This window comes from Akebia trifoliata, chromosome 5, assembly GCF_017979445.1.
Source record: "Akebia trifoliata isolate Shusen 1 chromosome 5, ASM1797944v1, whole genome shotgun sequence".
NCBI lineage: Eukaryota > Viridiplantae > Streptophyta > Magnoliopsida > Ranunculales > Lardizabalaceae > Akebia > Akebia trifoliata.
The window spans coordinates 31,813,746-31,830,412 of NC_141379.1; the positions used below are offsets into that span (position 1 = coordinate 31,813,746).

At 39.8% G+C, this 16,667-nt stretch overlaps 1 protein-coding gene across 3 annotated transcripts in view; it reads right to left on the reverse strand.

The window, feature by feature from the left end:
- Nucleotides 1–790: 790 nt before the first annotated feature.
- Nucleotides 791–16,667, reverse strand: part of LOC147402232 (protein SPIRRIG-like) — a 28,974-nt gene continuing 13,097 nt past the window's right edge. For all 3 annotated transcript variants that reach the window (XM_086443811.1, XM_086443810.1, XM_086443812.1), the window contains 11 exons: nt 16,344–16,458; nt 14,961–16,141; nt 14,019–14,712; nt 13,825–13,927; nt 12,600–13,717; nt 10,853–12,503; nt 7,602–10,661; nt 4,620–4,928; nt 3,571–3,877; nt 3,273–3,419; nt 791–2,661 (listed from right to left, as the gene is read on the reverse strand). In XM_086443811.1, coding sequence (XP_086299937.1) covers nt 1,486–2,661; nt 3,273–3,419; nt 3,571–3,877; nt 4,620–4,928; nt 7,602–10,661; nt 10,853–12,503; nt 12,600–13,717; nt 13,825–13,927; nt 14,019–14,712; nt 14,961–16,141; nt 16,344–16,458 — 9,861 coding nt within the window. In that variant the 3' untranslated portion in view covers nt 791–1,485. The remainder of the gene's footprint in view (nt 2,662–3,272; nt 3,420–3,570; nt 3,878–4,619; nt 4,929–7,601; nt 10,662–10,852; nt 12,504–12,599; nt 13,718–13,824; nt 13,928–14,018; nt 14,713–14,960; nt 16,142–16,343; nt 16,459–16,667) is intronic.

The following is a 16,667-nucleotide window of genomic DNA, read 5'->3' on the forward strand; positions in this document are numbered from 1 at the left end:
CTTGTAATTTAAAATTTGGATACAATAAATTGTATACGTAATTTAGAATATCAAAACATATTATAATTTACATTTATGCTCTTTTTATTAAATGTGATGTGAATTGACAGTTAAAACAATCAAATAGAATATATTGTGATTGAAAAGAGTAATATAATTATTTTATCAACTTTCAACAGCAACTAACAAACAATATCATGTGATTACAATACTTAAGTTAAATCAGTTCAACATAATTCAAACAGGTAAACTCTCAACACTTAAATTCAATGCTTAAACAATTTCAACAATTATAGTCTTTCAGCACTTATTTGCTTAGTTTAACAAACATCCCCTGAGATAATATATAAACATTGAATCAAGGTTAGGTAAATGTTCCGTTTCAATAGAATCAGAACAATGTCAATGTGGCACATTTTGGTTGGAGTTTAAAATACATCGACTCCTAACCAAACCATTTTCTACATGGCACGTAGTTTGTTGAATTTAATCTCCAACTAAAACACGCCAGGTATCGTGGATCGTGACTCATAAACATTTGCAAAGGTATCCTCTTTATTTGTATAGAAATTCAAGAACATTGCAACCTTGCCTGGGCCGATAGACAAAAATCTAATTCAGGTCCACTGACCGAGGTTAAAGTTTAGCCCACCATTTGAAGGACAGTGGACCAATGCACCATTATGATCGGTCATCTCCACCATTGTATTCAAGCTTTCTTCATCATGGTTGGGTCACAAACCCATAAACAAGGAGTAAACAGTTTACATATACTGGTAAGAGAGATTCGTAGAGCACAATAAGGGATTCATGAACCCAACACCCTGATGCACACCATGTGTTCAACATTACATTCGTAGATGGTAACTACAGCCCATAAAACTCATGAAGGGATAGAAACCATAGCACATTCCACTGCAAAATGAGGGGCAAAACAAGTCCCAATTGCATTTGTAACCATACAAAAGAATAGGAAAAAGAAATCACTCAATCAAACACAGTCCGTTTAATCAACCCGCCCGATCGTTTTCGACGGACACTGCACTTCCCCAGTGCTCGGATTCTTCTACTATACAAGTTTACTACACATGTTAGTCACCCACCTATTTACATGAAAACCGTAGAACGATGTGTCAGCACAAATCCAAAACCAAAACCTTCCCGTGACCACTCACCAGTCACTCGCACTAAAACAATGCTCTATCTTCATTTTTCACACACAATGTTAACAAGCGGTTTCCATCTGTTTGCCCACGCCTGGCGTATTGGGATTTTTTCAGATGACATTGTCGTGCTCTTCTTTCCCTAATCATTTTCCAGGCCAGCCCTTGTGTCTTTCTTAACTTTCCATGTATAAATACAATCCATTCTTTTCTTGACATGGACCAGTTAAACCCAAGAAGGGTTCGATAAATAATCAAAAGCTGCCACAAAAGAGGGACAAAGAGCTGAAAATTACCAACTGGTGCTCGTCATTAACCACCGTTACCCCTGATTAAATGAAGCCCTCAAGCTCTCATCCGGTAAAGTCCAAGAGAGAAGGTGCCCGGCAGAATCCCCACTCAATAACTGCTTGAGATTGCTTGTAAGATGAAGGGCCGTAACCGGGTGTTTATGGGACTTAAGTACCTTGTGAAGGACCAATCTGTATTCTGCCGCTTTACCGATTAACCCCACCCCTATTCCGTTGGTAGTAAACTTGCTGCGGCCACTAGCCTCATCAGAGCAATGGACCATGTGCCACACTTTGACAGCCCCACTCTGATGTCCCGTCACGTACCAATTTGTGTCCAGCCAATCCGAGAATATCGCACTTGTAACAGAAAGAATGAAATCGGATGGAAGTTGAGAAGTATTGACCGTAGCAAGGCAGTCACCGTTAATGCTCCAGACAGCTAGAAGAATCCCGGCTGCTGTCACAATCTCTCCAGTCAGATCATTAACATGGACTGCTGAAACTGGAGCCGGGAATTCAGGTAGTTGCTTCACAAAGATCAAGCTACTGAGATCCCATAAAATGACAGTGCAATCATCTGATCCACTCACGATCAGCATATAAGGCTGGCTGACATGGAGGCATGTAATCTTCGTTGTATGAGCACAGAGGGCCCGTTCCAAATGCAGATGACGTACACTCCGGGGTGTGTCCTTACTGATTTGCCAGACAGAAACCACTCCATCGTCAGCCCCAGTAACAAGGATATGACCATCATGGCTAACTCCAGCACACTGAATCTGGTTGCCCCCATGAAGACTCTCATGAGTGGAAAGGAGTTTGTCCTGATCATAACTAATAAATCTCAAGCTTCGGTCTGGAAAGCCCCACGCAACATATTTGTTATATGTTCTAGGTTTAAGCAAGTTATTTGCCCCAGCCACAAGGACCTTCTCATGGAAAGTGACAATTTGAGTTATTGAAGATGATGTCTTGCGGATTTCATGTGGAACAAGATGGTTACAGTGTCGGAGTGGATGAGGGGGAAGCTTCCTCTCAGAACGTCGCTTCACGTGGGGTTTGAGGAATAACTGCTTTGGTGTCTGCCCAAAGTGGTTAATTTGTGCTAGAATGGAGGCTTTCATAGCAGGATCTGTGACAGAGTCTATGTCCACGCTTCCTTCGTATGTGTAATGATAGAAGACATTTACAGCTTCTTCAGCCGCCTGTGCATTATTGAGGATAAATTAAAAAAATATAGCCAGGGCGATGCAATAAAAATAAATAAATAAATAGTTCTTCCATAAGAATCAGCACATAAAAATAAAAAATACAGACCTGCAAATGAGATATGCATGATGAAAAGACAATAAAAAGGAACAAAAGAAAACTTTTTTGTACTAATGAAAACTTTTTTGTACTCACGAAAACTTTTTTGTACTCATCAGGTGTCGGCCCATTATAAGAATACCAAAACATTTATTGCATAGCATGGCGAAGAGACCGATCAATTCATCGGTCCCACTTTAGGATATCTCCTCACTTAAAAGGTAAGGTAATCGCATCATCCAAACCAAATGATCTAAAATATATCAGAAACGGCTCATAACAACATCAATGGAACAGATGGTTCACTCAATTTGGTTGAGTTCGAGCTCATGAGATTGCCTTAGGTAGGATCCTTATAAGGGTGGGTCGCACCTTCAGATGACTTGGTATTAAAAAATACTAAAGAAGGGTGGTGCTAAATGTATTTTACGATATCAAGGATAACCCAGTTGTCTCCAAGCAGATACCAAAGGAAAACGATTTACAATGTTAAAACCCAATAACCTACCTTCCCTCTCTGTTTATATCCGAAGATGAGATCTATCCAGTGATGCAAATTTTCTGAAACATAATCAGATTCCAATGCTTCACGGTGCTTCCTGATGAACTCTCTAGCACTACCTCTGGCCCAAGGGGGAAAAACAACATCATCAACCTGTAAAAAAAAACACACCAAATATGATCTTAGTTAAACAATGTAGATTGTATGGTTTAAAAAGTAATGGAGAATTCTAAAAGAAAACACACATTGATGAACGAAGAATATGATATGAATATTAATTGAGCAATGATATAAGCAGACAAACCTTCTCTCCTGATTGTTTCTCACCCAAGTCGAGATTAAACCGGTTTTCCAGGAACTCAGGCATGTAGAAGAATTCTGGAATCAGTTCCTTCACATCTGATGTGTTACCTTTTCCAGCCGCACTTGACCACGTGTCTTTCACACTATTGAAAAGACGATCAGCATGGTCAAACTGGCCGCCTTGTAACTTTTGGTTCTCTGTACTAAATGGTGGGAGGCGTAAAAGATAGAAGAGAACTATTCCAGCACTGGAATAATGTGAACCATAGTGAAATTTAGGAACATCTGGATCATCCCAGCTTTCGTATCTGAGATAGAATGAGAGGACTGAATCAATTAAGTAACATTGAAAGAAGAAATTTACCAGCGACCGTGCTATTAAAAGGAAAAGCAAAACAGAAAACCAAATTAAATGGAAAGAAAACTTGGAGTGATAAAAGCACAAAATAGGAAAAATTAACCATCCAAGGGTTGGTGAGATGGCCAAGACCACACCTCAGAAAGTGGAGGTCTGGAGTTCAAATCCTCCCTTAGGGGGCCACCCTCAGGGATTTATCCCAGAAATTACCTGGTGAGTGTGAGGAGAGGGGAGGGGAGTGCATGTGCCCCGAGGATTAGTCGGGCGCTCTTAAGAGGCCAAGATACCTCGGTTCCCAAGAAAAGAAAAGAAAAGAAAAAGTACAGAATAGGGAATGGATCAAGAACAACTTCAAGAGAGAATAGCTTTAGAGGTTGGGTAGTCATCTTCTCTCGTACATTAAAGGGCATAAAAGGACCTCTTCAAGTGAATAGGGAATGGAGTGAAAAGCACAGAACAGGGAGTGGATCGAGCACAACTTCAAGAGACTAGCCCATGTTACAACCATGTTAAAGAACAGCTTTAGAGGTTGGGTTGTCATCTTCTCTCATACATTAAAGGGCGTAATTAGCTAAAAATGGTATATTTAAGGTAAAAAAAAGAGAGAATAAACAATAGGAAACTTTACCTGAGAAAAAAAAGAAAAATCAAATTAAATGGAAAGAAGACGAGGTTGGATGCGAATATACAACCTTTTCTTGAATTCTTCCTCCCCCTCTGCTGTTTGGCATCCCATTGGTTTGTCAAGCTTACGAAACGTGTTGGGATCTGCCAAGTCCAGAGTCTCACTATCATAATCTGCAAGAACCCATGGAAATACTGGATATTGGGTGAGATCACTATATCCACGTCCTGCAAGAGTGTTGAGGTGCATGAGGTACTGGAAATTGCTAATTTCTCCATTTTGCCACCTCTTTGAGAAAGACTTGGCCATAATTTTGAAGAGACGACTGCCCTCATTGCTTTCTTGTTTTGACGATCCTGAGATAGTTGTGTCTAACCTGTAGCAGGAATGCACCAAAAAAAAAACTAATGAAAAAAAGTCTTAATTCAAACTTTGAAGGATTTATCAGAAGCAGATGAAAAAGGAATTCAATAAGGAAACTAGTTGTCATAATGAACATCTCATACAATTATACTAATATTAAGCGACTGCCTAAACAACAAGGCTTTTTAGGTTTTGCCGTAAAATTAGTTTTATTCAGAAAACAAAAAAGGGAAAAAACTGCCATTGGATGGAGGCGAAATAAATAGTAGATTTGAAGCAATATAATGTAGATTTAATACAATTTAAAATTTTAAAATCTCTTTAAAGATGTGGACATTTGGAACCCCTTTGTTCATTAATATTTTCTATAATGACAACTTAATCTTTTCATAATTCAAATATTTATAAATAGAGAATATATTAAGAAAAGAGAAAAGGAGGAGGTCGTACAGACCCACCAAGTACTCGGAATCTTACAAACTCTCATTATACAAAAGCTCCCATTTGAACAAAAATTCCTTAAAAAATACCCTCTTAAATTCCTAAAATGCGCCAAAAGAAAATAAGCCCTAATATGCTAAGAACGACCTATGGGCTGATATCTTACTTCCCAATGAAAATGCATTCACTCCTAGATAATCCAACAATAAGCAAAAAAGAGCCAACAAACAACGAAAATCGTTTTCCTGCCAGTAGCACAAGTTTGCCAACTTTAAAAGAGAGAAGAAAAGGACCTAGAGACCATCTATCAAATAAAAGAGACGTGAAGTAGAATGAAATGCCTTGGAAGAAATTGCAATAAATCAAGAGATGACTGACCTATTCACGATTAGCTTCACATCTAAAACAAGAAATCAACAAGAACAAGATCCCAAGCGATGATGTGACTCATAGTCACAATCCTATCCAAAGTTGTCAATCAAATGAAAAATGCCACCCTGGATGAAACTTGGAGCCCCAAAATGGCCAAGACAGTGATGACAGAGCATGAGCTACTAATTGATAGAATGAATTAACCCAAAAAAAAAAAAAAAAGACCAACTCTGCTCACACACTCAACACTCTTGGGCTACAAGAGAGTTTGAAATAGAAAACAAGAGGCCAATAAGGCTAGAGGTAGATTGAACCATCCAATCATTCAAATTCCTCCGAAACTAGAAATCCCAAGAACTTCCTCCCCCAAACTGAATCATAAAATTCCAAACCAGTAAATTCTTCTTGGGAGACAATGTAAGTTAGAGAACTGCAATTTAAGAGAAGAGTTGCCCTCCAGCAATCCTCCCAGAATAAACCATGTCACCCTACCCGTCCTTAAAGATATTGAAATTTGAACTCTCTGATCCCCACATTTCCATCTCCATAACAAGCAATGATTACAAGAATTGAAAGATATCTCTCATTGAGGATTATGCAAACTGTAATCGAAATGCATTGGAGCAATTCTGAGAGTAGAGTTCGGAAATAAGGCTTGATGACAAAGATGACACCTGGAAGTATTTGGATATTCAGAAGGAATATTCATTTTGCGGTAATCACCTCTTGAATAACACTGAACATCCTCTTTCCACATGTAGTTGGACCAAGTTAAATATAGAAAGTAGCCAAAAGTATTATAGAAGTTTATACTCAAGCGATTCACTGAACTTGCAGCTGCAGAACCTTTCTCACTAATAAGATACCTAAAGCCACAAGTCACAGCCCCTCATGTGCCATGAAAAGAAAAGGTTTTTCTGATAGTTTATCCTTTATTCAGAAAAAAAATAAAAATAAAGGGAAAATAAGTGAATTAATGAGGACGTGGCACAATCTCACTCAAATGATACACTGCAATTGCAGCAGCAAAACCTTTCTCACTAATAAGAAGCCTAAAGCCACAAGTACAGCTCCTCATGTTCCATGAAAAGAATTTTCTGATACTTGATCTTTTACCCGGAGAAAATACAGAGAAAAGAAGTGAACTAATGAAGAGGTGGCACATTGTCTATAAATAAATAAACAGCATCATTAGCGACAGTCGAAGGACAAATAGCTTTCAAATACCCTAAAGCCTCAATGGCATAGGGAGGTTTACAAAACATCATGACAGTTCAGGGAGAAATTAAGTTTTATTAAGAGATATCACAAATGCTGTAATAAAAGTTATCAGGAACTCAAAACAAGAGTAACCATGTCATGTATATGCATATGCATGTCCACAGGGAATAAAAATTTGCTAAAAATTTTATGCAGCCTACAGATAGCAAAACTTCTGCCAAGGACGCACATACTCACACAAACACACTCTCCCTTATTATTATTTATAAAAATTTTGAGTTAAATATAGCAAAAATATATAATATTATAATTCATGTGTTCATGTATGTTGGCATTTCAAGCTTCTCAAAGTGCCATGTCATGCACCTAGTACCAGTATTGAACACTAACACATGTGCCCATGTCCTTTCTACAAAGGTTCAGAAGGTAGCTTGTGCTCCAATTTTGATATGGTTAATACTTTCAGATCAGGCAAGTTTTTGTAGGCTAATCACCAATAACAAGAAGATCATCCTAATAAATAAAAAATCAACCCTCAAGTCATCTCCACATTGGCTCACTAACCCTGTAAAAAGCATTGCATGCCAAAAATGTGAAAAAACATTGTTGTGTGCATTGATGTGTGTGTGTAATGTAGAGTTGAGATGCATACATGCTATTCCTTGGGAGATTCATGGAAACCAAATTTTTGAACACTTCCTCCCTCTCTCTTTTGTGGAAAACCAGGAGATCATTACATCCATCCATACTAAATATCTCAACAGCAACAGGACGCAGCTGGTAATCACGTTTCAGAATCTCATGAACGCTACCAAGCTTCCACATACGCCATGGATGAGGCAGATTACCACTAGTACACACTTTCTCCTTTCCCCATGCACCACCATTGTATGCCCATGCTCTTCCCCCAACACATGCCTTAACCATTGCACCCCATGAAGAAGGTGATTTTGACTGGAAATCCATACTGCTAGTCACATCTTTCTTCACACCCAAAGCTTGATCAATCATAGAGAGTTCATCTTCACATTCCTTTTCACATATACATCCAGAGTCGTCAATGTAGAAATTCTCAATAACATATAAACAAAGCTCCCCTATGAGAAATATACCATCATGCTTGTCGAGACCTATGACACGCTCACAGTTGTATCTGAACCTGATCTTTTCATGAGGTTCCAAATAAGGTCTAATTAGATATTCCCCACCATCTTGCATCTCCTTATCGAACTTATCCTCAGCCACTCTCATTTCATCAATTTTGACAGAAGAAGATTGCCTTGGAGAACCAACATCAGACCTCGTATGCATGCTATCTGTTATCGGGACACTAACAGCACTGGACTTGACACCGAATTCAAGAGCAGAATGAAGACTTGCTTCATTTATACTGCTAGCCCTGTCATCATTCCACACAATCCTAGCGGAGGATGTGTCCTCTTCTTTGGCATCATCCATTTCTAAGAAAAACGATTCATCGCAAACACCCCCATCAAAGCCCTTTCTTTTTACACCATCAGATAAAAGACGGAAAAATGAATCAGAATCAGCTTCAGAAGCATCCAGACCATTCTCATTTTTTCCTCTTGATATCTCAGTTTCCCTCATTTCAAACCGTTCATTCAGAACATTCTGAATCGTATCAATTTTCAACTTGCAACGCTCAAGTTTCTTGCGCATTCTATATGGCCCTTCAATGGGACAGAGCTGCCATTCAGGTTCTTCAGTAGTGGTGGATTTCGGCATGGGGAATATTCCACGCTCATGTACAAGCTGTTGGAGATGAGCTTGCCACTCACTCTCAGCATGGAGAACCCACCCGTATTTATCTTGGCGGATAACTCGCAGTTCAGTTGACATGGCATCACGAACCAACTCAAGTGCATATCTACGTTCATTTATCTGCTCCCAGTGTTTTTGGTCCAGCTTTGAAGTATCATGTGATCTTCTCCCCATTTCCTTCCTACGACGATCCTCCATGCCTTTTATCCTCACTCCAGGAAACTTTGAAGATCCAGCAATATACTGCACCCACATGATTGCGGCACACTGCTCCAACACTTTGTTGATCATCTGTTCAGAATTCTGAAGCCATTCAAAAAATACAGATGAACTACCTGTCAAAAGTTTGTCAAAACCACCATGCAGAACATCCAAATGATGCCCTTGGTTTGGTTTAGACACAAGCAATTCCTCTAATGCAGCCCGACGATGCACTAGTAGATGCTTGATGACTTCCCCTGCCATGTTCCGTGCAGTTCGTCTTTGGTCAAGGAGAAGAGTGATTAAATTTATACAAAGACAGCAATTCAGATCGGTGTCAAGATTAATAGGACAAAATATAATCCGTTTGTGAGCAACTAATAACTGTAAGAAAGTGCAGATATCAATCGCTGACTTTTCATTTGATAAGTTCAAAGATAAACTCTTCCTGGGTTCCATTGGTAAGCCTAAGCATGAAAGAAGATCATTCTCTCCAATGGAGACCAAAAAAGATGGCAGGAAACAGTACATTATCATGCGATTTGTATTTTTCAGAAGTGCATGCGTAAATGTATCGAGTTGCTTGTTTCCTCTTTTTATTGATAAAAGACCCTTTCCAGATGGTGCAGCTTCTTCAATTCGACCATCTTTATTAGCCAACTGTAACATGGATAACAAGAACTCCAGAGTTGCCAGAACAGCACCTGGCCTAGGAAAAGCACCCATATATACACGATCCACAATCATCCAACACAATTGATCCATGTTCAGAGACCAGCGAGTCTTATCTAGCTTTTTCTCATCTTCCTCATCATCACGCAAGAGACGTCTTTCAAGAAAGTTCATCAGTCTACTAAGGCACAGACCCTGAAAAATTAACGCACAATCCATATCCACATACAAAGGAACAGTTTCCAAAATGCTCTCTATAACCTGTGTTGCTTTCATCTGCTCTGTCACAATATCAGCAAGAACCTCTGCCATGAAATCCAAAACAGCAATAGCTCCAGCAGAACATGGACCACCCCCATAACCAGAATCATCCATTTCAAGTAAAAGCTTAGGATTAACAGCAAAAACTGTGCTTGCAGCAGATGATCCATGAGAGCTGGATTTCAAATCTTGAGAGGCATCAAATTCATACATAGATACAGAAGATCCCATGGAAGGAGTAGCAACCAATTGAGCTTTTACTTCATTATTGCCTGCGCTGCCAAGCCAAGATGTTAAGGCAATTGTTGGGGACGAAGAGGGAGTGAGTGGAGCTCTAGAAATTGATTTCTCTGATAAAATGGGAGAATTGGGCATGATCAAAGATACAGAACTGAATGACTCGGTAGGGCGAACAGCATCCAGAGACCCATTAACATTAGGAAAATTAAATTCATCAGCACCGGAAGTGACCCTAGACATCTGATCAAAAGTCTGAGCATCAAGGCGGTCTGTTCCTGTGGCCAAGTGACTTAATTCCCTCCCAGATAAGGTAATATTTTCCTCTCCTTTATCATCCACCAAATAATTCTGGGGACCCGGTATATCTTCTGAACTTGTACTTACCTGCCCTTGTGGAAAGCTTCCAATACTTATGGAAGTCTTGGCTGATTGTTCATTTTCATGAGGCAAGCTCGAGAATGTATGCTGAGAACTGTGGGTATCATCAGAATCATTTAAGTTCTTCTCTTCTACTCTTATTGAGAGATTTTTCGCCAACTTTACCGCAGAAGCAGCCCTGCAAGGCACGCAAAATTTGCTCAGAGAAAAAAGCACTAACTAAGTGAATAAGGGCTTAAGAAGTAATCAGATTTTAGGACTTAGGAGAACCTTGGATGCAAAATCCAGCTAACATTCATGGTTCAATGAAAAATCAAATGAAAGGCACACGATAATACATCAACAACCAAAAGGAATATCTGGTCACACCTTACACAAGAAAAGTATAATTCAACACAGCTTTCAAGAAATTCTGCCCGCCTGCAAATAGCAGAGAAAGGAGGGCACATTTTTGCCAAATCAACCATGAATCTCAGGACCGACGTAGCTGCGGCAGGTGCTGCGGCTTCCCCACCCATAAGACGTGCCGCATACGTCTTATGCATTAGAGCTTCGCCCTGAAGCTCTCCTGCCATATCTGTTGTTCCTTCTACAAGCTCCGCCACAAGGCTAGCACCAAACTGTGAAAGGTTTCCAGTTTGGTGGGCGAGCATTGATTGCAAGCTCAACCGATCAAAAGTAGATTTTGCCATTGCAATTATGGACTCCAACAATTCAACAAACTTTAGTTCACCATAATTTCCACTGCTAGGCATTAGGGCATGGAAGTCTAGCATGCGGACTTCTGGTAACCTTGGATAAACAGGTTTGCCAAATATTAGACAGAAGAGGACGTAGTATATTTCTGGGGAATCATAGAAGCTTGGAAGCACACGTGCCAAACCTTGATAACCTCCACCACTGCGAAATTTAATCGAAAATGTGGAAGAAGAAGCAAGACAAACACCAAGAAGAGTCATGATCCATCTCATACTGGTCGGATGAACAGCTTCATCAAGAAAATATGTTATCAACTTGGATGAAACAAGCTTGTGCCACTGCTCAAGCAACTCTTCTGAATTTATGGTCATTTGCAAATCAATAAGCATTTCAAGTAACATATTCCGTACAATAACATGCTTTCCCATCGACTCTCGAGTAATTTGATTGCGTGCTGTCACTTTAGGTGGATCAAATGTCATAATCACAAACTTGACTACTTGTTCCAGTTCAGAACCCAAAAAACCATCCTCTAAAATGACCCCAAGCAACACAACTAATTTCTCCAACACAGGAACTTCCACATCACCCCTTTGCAGAGTGACTAATAAATGTTGGACAAGGTTGATTCGGCGTAGGATGGTGAGGTTATGATTTCTGTACCAATGCATAGATACCAGACGCTCAAGAAATCCAAGTAAAGCAATTTGAATTGAAACAGGAGCCGTCACCCACAACGTCCAGTCCAACAGTACATGCTCAACCATATCACCATTTGACAGAACAATGCAGTTGGAGGTTTCTGCCGGCATATCATTATTTTCAAGCTCTGACATGTGACTGAGTGAATCCTTGTGCACAGAAAAATCATCCATATCTCCATGAGATCCAACAGACGAAAATTCATCAGGAAATTTTGATGAAGTCAGATACTCATAGCCTACATCATTGACGGAACCAACAGGGGAAGTTATAGTTTGAATTTCCTGGGTTTTTTTCGGTTCAAATACTGAAGCCTCGCATGCAGCAATCTGGAAAAATATTTCAAGAGTCTGCATGTCAAACAATGACATCCTACGACGCAGGAAGAGAGCAAGCAAATGGTATCCTCTGCAGGCTTGCATGTCTCGAACACTCTGAGGATTCTGATGAAGTGCACAAGCAAGTAATGATAGTGCCATGTGCAGCATATCCCTGGTTTCAGAAGCCTCGACAAGAGAAAGAACAACAGCCATACCACCAACTGTGTGTATGCTATCCCCAATCACACATTGCCTGCAGATATAAATATCCCCGTGGAGACGACCATAGCGTGGTATGCCTGGAAATCAAAGAATAGGAGCTGTATTAAAAAACTGAACTGTCTTTTTGGTTTAAAAAAAAAGTCAATAAAGAATTTGAGAATATAATTACAGACCCCCAATAGGAGAAGCAGCAGCTGACATTGGATCAACTAAATTAAGCATGGATAATGTCCCAGATGCTCGATAAGCATCGGATGGAGTTCCATCAAATGCAAATATGAGCTTCTTCCCAGAGAGCTGCAAGGAGAGGTTTCCGAGCCTGTCCAAATCCCAAACAATCCCACTTCCATCTGCCTTAGGGGTCCCTTGTTTGTTAACACTGTCAAGCCGTTGCATATTAGATGCCAAAGGCACCTCAGTATCTAATGAATCTAAAATGGCCATACTACCCCCACCACAAGCATGGTTAGGAACAAATTGTAGAAGATCTGTATCTTGGAAGAGACCTTTATATCCTCTACCAAGAATGTACATAAAGTAAATACTGCCTGATGTAAGCACCTCCTCAAAAAGATAGCAGCAACGAAGTCTCCAAGATAGTTCACTAACTTTAGCACAAGAAGCCGGTGTCCCTATGGTTACTTGCAATGACTTTCCCACTGGAGATGGAGAATATCCTAGCTTTCCCGTGTGTCTCAGCTTTCCATTAAGATATACATATGCTACACTAGCTTGAAAAAGTCCAGCCAGAGCATTCGGCTTACTATGAACAACAACAAGATGATGCCACTTTCCTTCCTCCAATTCTAACCCAGAAAAAGATAAGGAGGAGGTGTTGCTGGTTGCAAGAGTTAAAACACCGTCATCCTGAAGATAAAGTTCTGCATAGAGCGTACTTCCATCATCAGCTGCACCAACAGAAAAGATCCGTAGAACATTTCCCCGACTCTGATGCCTACTAGATGTGCTCCGCCTTTTAGAAGGGCCTGTCTTTGAAGGCTGTTCAGGTTCTTTACCTTGAGTTTTCAAAAAATTGCGATACTGAAACCAACAGACAAATGAATAACCAGCAGCAGGAGGCCATGATCTTTCACCTAACGATACTTGGACCGAAGCATGCCCAACCTTACTCATGTCCATCTCCACAAATGGTGCGAGAGAAACATTTTCTAAGGCCATACCTTCCATGTGAATTAATCGCTCCATCATTTCAACAAGAACATGGCCTGAGTTCATCAGCCTCATTTGAAGAATATATCTAACAAGCACTCGGAGCTCCAATGGTGACAACCTGTTATCAGACGTGCTCTTTAGTCCCCATTTGTATAGCAATCCGAAAAAACAACATTTGAAAATGGATAAATATCATTAACTGGGAGACAGAACCATAGTAGGTACCTGTATGCCCCAAGCACTTCCACAATTTGCAATGCATGGGTAAGCAATGGTGATGAGCCAGGAAGAAATGGGTGAATTGTCTCGAGTAGAAGTCCCACACAACCTAAATTACAAGCAAACAGAAAATAATGAGGATTATTTACCAAATTACAAGTAGAGGAAACTGAAGAGTCTTGTGATGTTCTGTATCACACCTACAGAAGTCAGGTTTTCCTGATTTAAGGGCCCGGCACGAGCAAGCTTTTCAATGAAGTTTAGTACTTCTAACTGCACTTTTGGGGTAAAGAGCAACAAAGACCGGATCAGAACCCCAACAGCACCAGCATTATATACGCGTTCCTTACTGGGATTAAATAAACCTGATGCAGCACTTAAAAGAAAATTTGCAGGCCCAGCTTCCATCATTTCAGATGATGAGGCACTCTCTGCTGTCAATGCACATGATGGTGGAAGCACTATTTCAACTGCAAGTTCCAGCATCAATTGGATGACATGCTTTTCACAATCCACACAAAGCAAACCCGACTCAGACAGAAGATCATAAAAGGTCTGGGATGATATGATTGTATGTAATCTTGTTCTGTTTACAGAATTACCACACACTCCAGCTGTCACAACACGCAGTAAAAATGTAAAAACCTTCATGTGAGCCATTAAAGAATGACCATCATCACTCTGAAAACTATGAAGTGTAGTTAATAGAAGGGAAAATCCAGTAGCTTCTCCAAAGACTCTCTGAGCTGAACTATTAGTCCCTAATATACGCCATAAAGTTCCCAGAGTATCACATTTTGCATCACTTTGAAGCTTGTAATGATATCCCGAAACACTTGAAACCATCCCACCTTTTAGAACTTCAACCAGTGCACCTAATTCTTCAGGATGAGTCTGGTACAATTTAGAATCCCATCAGTAATTGGCAGGAAATGATATATTCAGTCTCAAACGACTAATACCAACACATGTATCTAAGTATGTGTGTAAGCACGCAATCCTGCTAATGCATGACAGCATAATTGAGAAAGCCAAAATCATGGCAATCAATTGTAGAACCAAAGGAAATTATTTCGAAATAGTATTCACTAAGTTCTAACCTATCAAGCATGCAGGAGAAAACGTTAATTATGCTCACAAACCTGGGAAACATCTTCAATAATCAAACACGATAATGTCCGGAGCACCCCTGGACGATGAATATCAGATGCCAAAAGTGGAAGAACAACAGTAACTCCATTGGATGATCGGAATGACGATTGATTGGCGTCAGCTTTCTTCAATAAGGAGACCAAACAATCCCATGCAACAGCAATTGTATCTTCAATTTCGAAAAGAGGAAACTTTCCAGAACCAGATTCCAAGAGTTTGGGTGAAGAGATAATAGCATCTTTACTGTCCATGTGTTTCTTGAAGCTGCTTGAACTAGACTTGCTTTCATGTTGTCCAGGGCTTCTACTATCTTGCTCTGAGCCAGACAGAAACTTGTGCTGCTTCAGGTCATCTAATAAAACTTCCATAACACCTACTTCTCGTAAAACTTTCTTATACTGCTGATCGAAGGATAACAGTTTCACAAAAAAGGCAAGAATTGTATGCTTTAATTCAGATGTTATTGGTTGCTGCAATAAGCAGCAAAGAGAAAGCAATTCTTGTTCCGGAACACAATTCACAACAGTTACAGCATATTCTAGAATTTTCAAAATTATCTCCTGCAACGAAGGAGGAAAGCCAGCCATATTTAGGATGAAGAGAGGCACCGTCCGCAACTGTTGGCACAACTTATAGTTCTCAAGATGGCTTGAGAATATCTTAAACATTCTGCTTAATACTTCTGCCTGAAGTTCTATGTTGTTTGCCTTGAGAAAAATATCTTGCAACATCTGGATTGCTTCAAGATCTTTAACTTTAGTATTGTCCTTATCCCAACTTTCATCACCAAGCCTATCAGAAGATGATGTACGACTTCTTCCATGGTTACTAGGCTTCATATGAGTAGATTTAGAGCCTTTACTACCAAATAATCCAGTAGGCTCAGTCGGACCTGTTTGTGCAAGATTAACAAGAGCATCAAGTAACCTAGACAATGATGGAGAAAGTTGTGGCGCTGAGGTGTCCCCTCCTCTTCCTGTGAAATCATGTTCCCCTGCATTATAAGATGTATGGGAACCATCCGAACCAGTAATTTCCTCAGAAGGCTCGGCATGGAAAGACTGACCACCCTGATTTTTCTTTAAGGTGGACAGTGTCAATGCAAACTGGACAAGAAACTGATAACCATGGGCATTATGTATATCATCCCTGAGCCTGATACCACCAGCCTCTATAAATCAAAATGAATTGCTGCCAAATTAGTGGTAATCCAAAACAATCCAACTTTAGTAAAGCTATATGCCTACATTACAGACAGCCAGAACTATTGCAACATTAAATATACAAATTTATGGTGCCAAACACAACCAAGAGAAAGATAGAAATAATTATTGATTCAAGAAAGCAAGAGAGAAAAATAATTGGACACTAACCAGGTCTACATGACAATTCCACACATTCAAGTAGCAAGTCTACAATGCCCATAGTATATGCCGAGTCACCACACTCGGGATTGAAATCCTTGACAGCCATTAAAAGAACTTTCACCTGGACATGATACCAGAAAATCACCAGTAAGATGTATTGGGACACAGGCTCATCGGTCAGTGTACTTTCAAGCCAAAATGTGGACAAATTCATACACATGTACAATAATATGATATTTTAGTTGTATTTAAATTTAAAGGATTTTAAATAAAAAAAATAGTGAGAGCACACCACCAAAATTTCTGCTTCTTTTGTCAAAAATGACTATG